At 42.9% G+C, this 9,048-nt stretch overlaps 1 protein-coding gene across 1 annotated transcript; it reads right to left on the minus strand.

Moving 5' to 3' along the window:
- Positions 1 to 1,750: 1,750 nt before the first annotated feature.
- Positions 1,751 to 5,121, minus strand: LOC115400931 (uncharacterized). Its single transcript, XM_030109012.1, has 5 exons — positions 5,071 to 5,121; positions 2,696 to 2,954; positions 2,584 to 2,617; positions 2,263 to 2,446; positions 1,751 to 2,138 (listed from the first exon to the last, which is right to left on the minus strand). Exons 1-5 carry the CDS (start codon positions 5,111 to 5,113, stop codon positions 1,786 to 1,788), a joined length of 873 nt encoding a protein of 290 aa, XP_029964872.1. The 5' UTR covers positions 5,114 to 5,121; the 3' UTR covers positions 1,751 to 1,785.
- Positions 5,122 to 9,048: the final 3,927 nt, after the last annotated feature.

The raw sequence follows: 9,048 nt of genomic DNA on the forward strand, positions 1-9,048 counted from the left end.
AAACTGAGGGAATAATCAGAAACAAAACAAGAAGAAAAAAAAAAGAGCCTGAGTCGACACGCAGCTCATGAGCTCTGAACCAAAGAGATTATTTCTGCTGCCAGACAAAATCTCAGATAAGCACACGGAGCCGTTCGGGCTCTGTCTGCCCCGCTCTCGTCTGCAAATCTGCTCCCTCATCCCTGCCCTCCACACTTTGACCCAGAGCCTGCGCCGCTGCTCTGCGCCAGCCAGCAAACAGCAGATGGATCCCAGAGGAAGATGCAGCCGGATTTCAGCCGCTGACATTTGACTCATGTAAAATGGTGACGTGCAGATGGTGGGTAAAAAGGGTAATACCTGAAATTAGGGCAAAATCAGATGGAGAGACACTGGATGAGAGGCAAAAAGTAGACGGTATATTTTTGGGGGGGACATTTTGGTTCATTATTTCCTCATTGGAACGTTGTTTCCTATGACAAAATGACAGACTGAAGGGACGCTTGTTGATCTTTTCATTTTCAATAGTCTTTAACCCAGTTTATCTGACCTGACATTGAGTGAAGTCCAGATAAACTCTGGACAGGTCAACAGCAGATAACAGGGACAAGGACACAAGCAACCACACACACACACAGGAAGAACACACACTCCCTGCACAAGAAATTCTCCAATCCCGACATTAAACGCAGGATCTTGCAGATCAGAGTCTGATCACAGGGGGCCGAAGCCAGTTTGCATAATGCTACACGAGTAAAGATGCATTTGTGAGGTGAGCAGCAGAACTGAGGAAATCTCTATTATCTGATCTGTTTCCTATGAATGATTGTAGTCTCAAAATGTATCATCAACCCAGAATTTCATTAATTTATTGAACAGGAGCTTCAGTAGTGGGAGGAAGAATATCCAGCAATGCAACAAATTCCACTGCCATATAGGGCCGATGATTAGAGAGAAAACCACTTTTTTTCAGAAACAAGTTTTGCACAGTCCAGAAAACAAATATATTGGGAGTAGCCATGATTGTGCTATATTTTCTGTCAAGTTGTCACCATGATTCTTGCAGTGGAATCTTGTAATACAAGGGTAACAGAGAAAACTGGTCTCCTTTCCACGACTGCAGAGAAGAAGTAAAAAGACATTCGGGAGCCATGCAACCTGTTGACACACTACTGCAGCAGCAGAACTTTTTTTGTGTGATTGCTCAGGAAATAGAAGAGGAAGTGGTCACTTTCAAAAAGCAGAACATTTCCCAGGAGTTTGGCATCGGTCCTAGTCAGAAATAAATGTGTTCCTGTCACCTCGGCAAAAAATATTTTATCTCTCTGTTGTCATGGAGCATGTATCCACTGTTAGTCTGCTGTTCATTCCACAAATGTACACTCCTGAAAACTGCTTCACAATTTAAAATACGGGGAAAAAAACAGGTTTTCCAAAACTATTAGATTCACAACAGCAAATAAATAATCTACCAGCAACAGATTTCCTCTGGTTTAATGCTCAGTTCATCTATAAGGGAGAAGAGGACTACTAGTTTGATTCTAACTGAGTTATGTCGGTCACCTCGGCGACCTTTCACCCTCCTGTGGCACGGAAAGAGTGATACGACACAGACGGACAGTGTTCAGAGGAGTCACGATCATGAATGATTAACCTGAGGAGCACGGGCACAATGCCAGGAAGAGCGCCTTCAATAATTCATAAATTAGACATTATAATTAATTAATCATTGTCCCGAAATCATAAAGGAAAAACCAATAAGGGTGAAAGAATAAAGGGGCTTTTCAAGAGTCTTCCTTGTCACGATTAGAAAGCGAATCCTCCACAGTCAAACGCATCAAAGTCGGAGTCTGCTTCGAAGTCGAAGCTGTTGAATTGTGGGGAGTCGACGTCCTGGCTGCAGGCGTGGAAGGAGCCGGCCGGGGGCAGCTCGGAGAAGCCCCCGGCCCCGTGGGCCAGCTCCGGCGCCCTGGCGGCGAGCGGCGAGGAGGGGGAGCAGGAGCTCAGGTAGCCCAGAGCGGAGGAGGCCGCCGCCCCTCCCATCAGCAGGCACACCGCCCTCACCGCGCGGGCGTCGCTGCTGTTGCCGTGGCGAAGGCAGTCGGACACCCGGTGGGGCGGCGCCACGGAGGCGCTGCGTACGGTCCGCCGCAGACCAACTGCGGAGGAAACGAGAGAATCAGTGTGAAGAGGCTGAAAAAAGGTTCTAAAAGCTCTGGTGGGGGGGGGGGGGGGGGGTTCCACCTCCTTCAGAAGGCCCAAAGAGAAGACCTGAGAGCGCACCTGGGCTTTGGCCTCTTTCTCTGAAGGAGCCTCCTCGTTCGGTGACTCGGGACAGCAAGGGCGGCGTGCCGTCGCCCACCCGGGGCGAGCCGGGCTCTCTCTCACTGAAGGAGTCGGGCTCTCTGTCTGTGATGCAGGGCGTGAGGCTGCGGTGCCTCTGAATGGTCAGAGGGGACATGACACCCTGAAACGTGCAGGACGGTTCACCATGTCAGAGATACGCTGCTCAAATCAAACAACACTCAAAGAATTTATTTATTATGTATTCTCAACAACCACGATACTGTGGATTTAAAAACAAAAAGTGGACAACAAACTCACCTCTCTCACTTTCCTGATCAGTTTCAGCCAAAGACTGTGAAAGATCAAATCAACAGCTTATCATGTGTGTCTGGACTCCCGCCGTGCTGATTGTGAGGAACCAGAGACCCACCTGCAGTCATCGGGGTTGTCTGTGAGCAGCAGCAGGAACTTGCTCTGCTGCAGGATGATGGCGAAGCAGCAGTCCCTCCTGCCCCCTGGGGGCAGTTTGGGCAGGTCCAGGATGTCCCGGCCCTCAGCGACCGACTCGCAGTGTGTTTGGAGGGCGACCACCTGGTCCGGGGGGGACTCGGCGTCCCGGCACACCAGCAGGGTCCCCTCCATGGTCAGGACCACGTACTTCTCCTTCCACTGCTTGAACATGAAGCCCCCTGCAAAGAGGAAGAGTCCAGGGTCAAGGGTCAAGACCTGCCTTCATCTGACACAAACACAGTATAACATGCAGTGAAACGGTGGGTGGAATTTATGGGGTTTTTTTCTTTCTTTTTTTTAATAGCCAAGTTCTCATTGGGACACCTTAGAGGTACTTTTGTCATGTTTTTGAGGCAGAAACTCTTCTTAAGGTCAAATTAAGTTCAGTTTAAGCCTCTGATCTTCAGTTATGGTATATTTACAAACAAACCAAACAGGTAAAAGCTATTTTCAGTTTTCATGTGAGAACTGACTCTCTGCACTCTGACTCTGACAGCCTTTCACTGATTCTCTTAACTTTCTTTCCACTTTCGCAATTTTCTCAGGGCAAACACAAAAACTTTAAAAAGTAATATTCTGGAATTTTAGAGCCACATTCAGCCTGAAATACATGTTTGAGCCCAAACCTGACAAAAAAAATGGGGCCTTCTTATTGTTATGGAAGAATGGTAAAGAATGTGTTTTCCTCTTTTAATGCATCTATTTTAATCAGTTTATAATGTGCTTCAGTGTTTTTGTTATATATTTTTTCAGATATATTTCCTATTGTTTTTCAGTATTTGTCATTCCTCAGGCATAGCCATGTAAAGCACATACATTGCTTTATTTTCCATGTTGCTGAAATGTGGAATACCGAGAAAGGCTGAAAAATTAACTGCTGTCATGACTTGTGTCAAAAATTCGCGGTCAAAGGCTTGCATGTTTGCAGTCCTCTAAAACAAACAAACAAACAAAAAAGGATTAAGATTCATTCATCTAAATTGCAGCCAAATTTCTAAGTGCATGTTCCCGAAAATGAACAGCTGGCTACTTCTGTTCATTTGTTTCACTGGCTTGCAGCAGATCGGTCCCAATAAAACACAACATGAGCCACGTCCGGCCGTCTGTTGTGCTCAGATTTAATTCCCCCCTAATCTCTATAGTTTCCATCATGTGACTGAGTAGAGATGTTTGGAAAGTGACGTGTTTTTCCTGTTTTGTGCACTGATTCATTTTGCACGGCCAAGTTATGTGAAAAAAGTAACAGAAATTAACTCGTATCAGGCAATTCAATTTCATAAGAATTATTTCACAACATTTAAATCAGGACGATTGAGCACAAGGGTCAAACCTACACTTTCATTTCCATCAGTGATTAAATGTTTAAATGATTTGCACCAATAACGCTGAGCTGCTCTCTCTCCACATACTGTAGCTACGCACAGGCATCAGGTGTAAGCTGCAGTAAACATGACCACAGAGAGCTTTTAAAAGAAACACACACACATTCAGTGCCACAGCCTCCATCATGATGGCCTGGACCTCTGATGGAGGACGCTGAGATTAAAAATCACACAGAGCCTCATAAATTCATCACATGATTCAAACCAAGTAAAACTCATCAGGCAAACTGGAAATGCAGACCGAGGATGCAGTACATCTGTAAGAATAAAGTGTCCTCACTGAACAACAAGCATGTTTCTGTTAAATGTCCATTTTCCGTGAGGCAGAGTCATTAAAACATGCTTTCAGTAAAGCCATCTACTATTTCAAGGGAAATATAAAACACACAAATATTGATGTCCTACAAAACTAACAAAGGTATGAAGCTTAAACTGCAGCTGAACAGGTGCCAGAGACACTCTTTTAATGGACATTGCCTCCATGACCCATATTTATTTCAAGAACCTCCTTCAACCTCCTTTTGATAGATAAAATGAAGATTGAATGGAAAGTAAATAAAATCATAAAAAATGGAAATTAACAGCTGAAAAACAGCCTAAAATTAATTAAATTGAAATAGTTCACTAGTAGTTCAAACTCAGATTAATCTGTAAAAGTTGCAGACAGTGTGACCTCTATGCAGTAACAGATCTTCTCATTTGTTATTTTTCAATGGAATATTTTAAAAAACAAACCATGGATGAATGAGAACCGCTGATGTCCAGTTAAACAGGTGGACACAGAGAGAGAGAGTCAGTAACCTACATTTAAAGCCGAAACCTCCATCACCTCTACCGATGGACGGACGGAAGTGAACAAACACTAAACTGTGCTCAGACCTGAAAACACTTGAAGGAACAGAAGCAGACTCACCATATTTCCTGAGGAAACCTCGATGAACACCTGCCGTGCTCATGTCTGTGCCCCTCACAGCCACAGGAAGCGAAATGACAGGCAGAGCGCTTCACGCAGAAAAATAGGGTAAGAGAGGGAGAGGGAGGACGGGAGCAGAGCGACAGAGCCAGAGAATAATCCCCACTATTTAGGCCTCCCCTCCTTAAACCCATGCTGTTGTGAGTGGAATTGGAACTGCCCCTGCCTATGTACACAAACATCATATGAGCATAAGAGGCCCAAATAATCATAACAGCCGTGGATTATTCCCACCGGGGCGAGAAAGTGATTTTCATCACCACATGTCACGTTGGGCCCTGCTGCCGACGCCAAACTACAGAAACTCCAAGAGCAGCAGGTCTGCACGCCATCATGAGAACGAGACAAGATAAGATAAAACATTTCTTCCCAAGGTGAGTAACTGACTGAAATTACAGATAAATGGTGAACAGAATGATAAAATTTCAGTTTTATTCATGTAAATAAGTACATAAGCACTATTAGAATAGTTGCTGTTGGGCACAAAGGTGAGTCTGAATTGTCTGGTTGTGCACGTGGTTGGGATTATGCGGAGGCAGAATGAGCTGCCTGTCAGCCACAGTTCATTGTGCAGGGGGTGAGTGGGACTGTCCAGACCGTCCGGGGCCCGGTCCCTCCTGAAGGGCCTCTCCCAGGCTTCTGGACTCTGCTGAGTGGACTGCTGGAAGGTGCTGAGAATCCCTCCACAGCTACCAAACAATCCGAGCATCCTCACGAACCTGTCCCGTCACGTACCTCCGAGCCCACCGCCTCACGTTCAGGAAGATTAAAACAGGGATTATTTCTCCTGCACAGCTGGAGGCCCGTTGTTTCCCTGCAGTGTGGAAAGGCCCCCAGCAAGACGATAATCTGGGCAGACCGGCTTCCTCTGATATATTAACTGCTTCTCAGTGAGATTAAACGTGACTCATTGTGTCATCCCGTGTCTGCTTAACATGATTTGAATAACATTATGTAACCAGAGGGATCTTGGAGGGATGCTGTCAGGCCTCAATCAAACAGGTCCCTCGTCCAGGGTTAAGAGGAAGATGGAGACTTAAGCACATCGAGGAGGATTCAGAGGGTGGATGAAACGGAGTGAGCTGGGTCAAACGGCTTAAACTAGCTTACACTGACATCCACAATGAAATTTTATCTATAAAACACCGTGCGATAAAACAATAAGTGAACGTCAGTCATTTTTTTTCAGCCGTTTTGTTTGAAACGGTAAACTCAGAATGAATATCTTTAGAAACGACATAAGCTTGGTCATTAAAGAAAGACATGTATTTAATTAAAGCATTTTTAAAAATTATCCATAGCAAATTCATCTGGAACACAGCAGAAACAGCATTTACATCCCCACCTGAAAAAAGAAAACATTTCTTTGAAAAAAAAAACAGCTTTTAATTACGACACAGAAGCGGAATTCTTAAGAAATCTTGAAAAAAAATGACCAAAAGGACATCTAATGAGTATTCTCGACAAATATATACCCTAAAACACTGATTTTTTTTCAGCAGAGATGAATTTTTAGAATGGAGAAGTTGTAAATGCTCCTTCATATTCATTTAATTGAGAAATGAAGATAAACTGATATGCAGACTGTTTGACGACGCTTCAAACTTAAAAGCTGTTTGTTCCTCACATAAACATTCTTTCATAGTGGTTTATCATCTATGACAAATCATAAAACACGAGTTATAATGGAAAACCAGATCAACACAGTACAAGGCCAGTTTCCTTATCTGGCAGATAACTCTACATATAAAAGAGGGTGACACTTGAGGAAAAGAGGACGTTTTTTCAAAGCTAAATCATGACCTTTCTTTTACATTTCCTTTTTAATATTCGTTTATGAACTTTGTTTTAATTGCACAGTGTCTGTGGAGTTTGCATGTTGTCTCTTTGTGTGTTTTCATGCAGTTGAGGTAGGCCGGTGTGTGTCTCCTCTGTCAGAATGTGTGTCTGTCTCTCCCTGTGTTTGTCTTGCTGTGAACTAGTGACCTGTGCAGGTGTAACCCGCCTTCGACTGCAGTCCACCTGGATCAGATCCCACATCCTGCAACCACGAGTCCAATAAAACGATTCACGTCTACTGTAAACATTATCACAGCAGATCTGGAGTGTCACCTGCAGTCCAGTGAACTCTGCAGCAAACTTGTTTACTCTACATGAATTAAGTGACATACACTTTATAGGCAAATGCAATCTGATTTTAAATCAGTGTTATCATGGATTTCCTGCCATCTTTTATTAAATGAAATGAAATGAATATATTCACCTTATCTGTGTGTGTGTGAGAGAGAGTGTGTGTGTGCATGCGTGTGTGCTACTATCTTTTCAATTACATTGGGTCAAGGATTTTATGATGCATGTTTTTTTTGTCTAAAAAAATGTATGAATAAAGTTTTATGTGAGTAAAACAAATAAAAAAAGCATGTAATGATTTGTAATCAAGAAGGACATTTTTGATATTCTTTCATGGGACATTTCATGGAAAAATATTTTATCACTTTGAATGAGGATCACAGTCACGGCGCTCTAAATCACACTGAAGCAGTGTTAGTGTCACTGATCGCCTGTGAGTTTCTCTGTGCGGTTTCCCTGAGCAGCCGTGCATTCAGAAGGTTTAACAGAAAACTGAATCCACCAGATGATTTGCTGAGCTTCAGGTCATGAGCCTCAGATTAAAGCGTCACATGCACAACTGAAAATTTAATGAGGTGAAAAAAAATCCATATAACAAGAGAGTGCGAAACAAAACACACATATTACTCTCAAACCACACTGATTCGTTTATCTACATAAGAGGTGTCCCCGACTAAGAATTTCCATAGTCGAATCTGATTCGTCCGAATCTGCCAATAGTCGACTGATAGTCGAATCTATCATCTTGTTTGGCGGGGCGGGGCGGGGCGGGGCGGGGGGGGTAGCAGGGGGTGAAGCGTGTGCCTACACAGGGCGTCGGAGCAGCGCAGCACAGTGCAGAGTGGTGCTCACTGCTCACGGGGCGCCTATGCCTACAGTCGGCCCTGATTGCACTATTAATAAAAAAAAAACAAAAAACAAAACGAACAAAAAAAAAAAAAAAAAAAAAAAAACAGCGCAGGCGGGTAAAACAACACAGTTTTTTTCCTACACAATGAAACACAGACTGGAACAAAGTGTCGGTGACTCTAAACATCAAACAAATGAAGTATAGTTCAAATGACCAGAACCAAACCCACTTCTAACAAACGGGCTAAAGCATGTAATTTATTTATATCTAAAAGCTCTGCAGATAAGCTCACAGTTTTTGGCTAAACAATTTCTCACATTATCTGCTCAAATTAAATGAAATAGGCTTAATTGCACTGTGTCGGGTCCGTTTCAGCGCAACGTCCATGCAAAAACAAACATTAAATTAAATAGAATTAGCCTTTTAGATAAATAAAAATAATAATATAATAATAACCTAAAATATTACAATTAAACGAAATAAAAGCATCAGCATTAATAATGACAATTGAGTAACAGAACCGTCTTTTATTAGCCCAATTATCTGGCTACTTACCCGTTTAATGTGGAAAGCCATGTTGTTGTGAAGTGATATGAAAGGACACAACTTGCATTTGACTTTTTTTGGATCATCTTTGACTTGGTCTGAAGTTCTGTTATTTTTTTTCCGACATTGTAAGACTTTTAAAGTTAAGCCAAATCACCACCGAGATGCTGCTCTGTGATGGAGCTCTGCACAAAATCGGATTGTGCCACTCACCATGGTGGTTCAATTCACAAACAGTAAATAGATAGAATATTGAATAAAAGTACAAGTAAATTTTTCCACAGTGTATTTGATAGGCTAACATGTATATCAAATAGGCTTTATATCATGTTTATTTGGGAAAAAAAACCCAAGCAATTCTATGTAAAATCAGTCATTCAGCACCCCCATAC

The sequence above is a fragment of the Salarias fasciatus genome, chromosome 14 (genome assembly GCF_902148845.1).
Source record: "Salarias fasciatus chromosome 14, fSalaFa1.1, whole genome shotgun sequence".
Taxonomy (NCBI): domain Eukaryota; kingdom Metazoa; phylum Chordata; class Actinopteri; order Blenniiformes; family Blenniidae; genus Salarias; species Salarias fasciatus.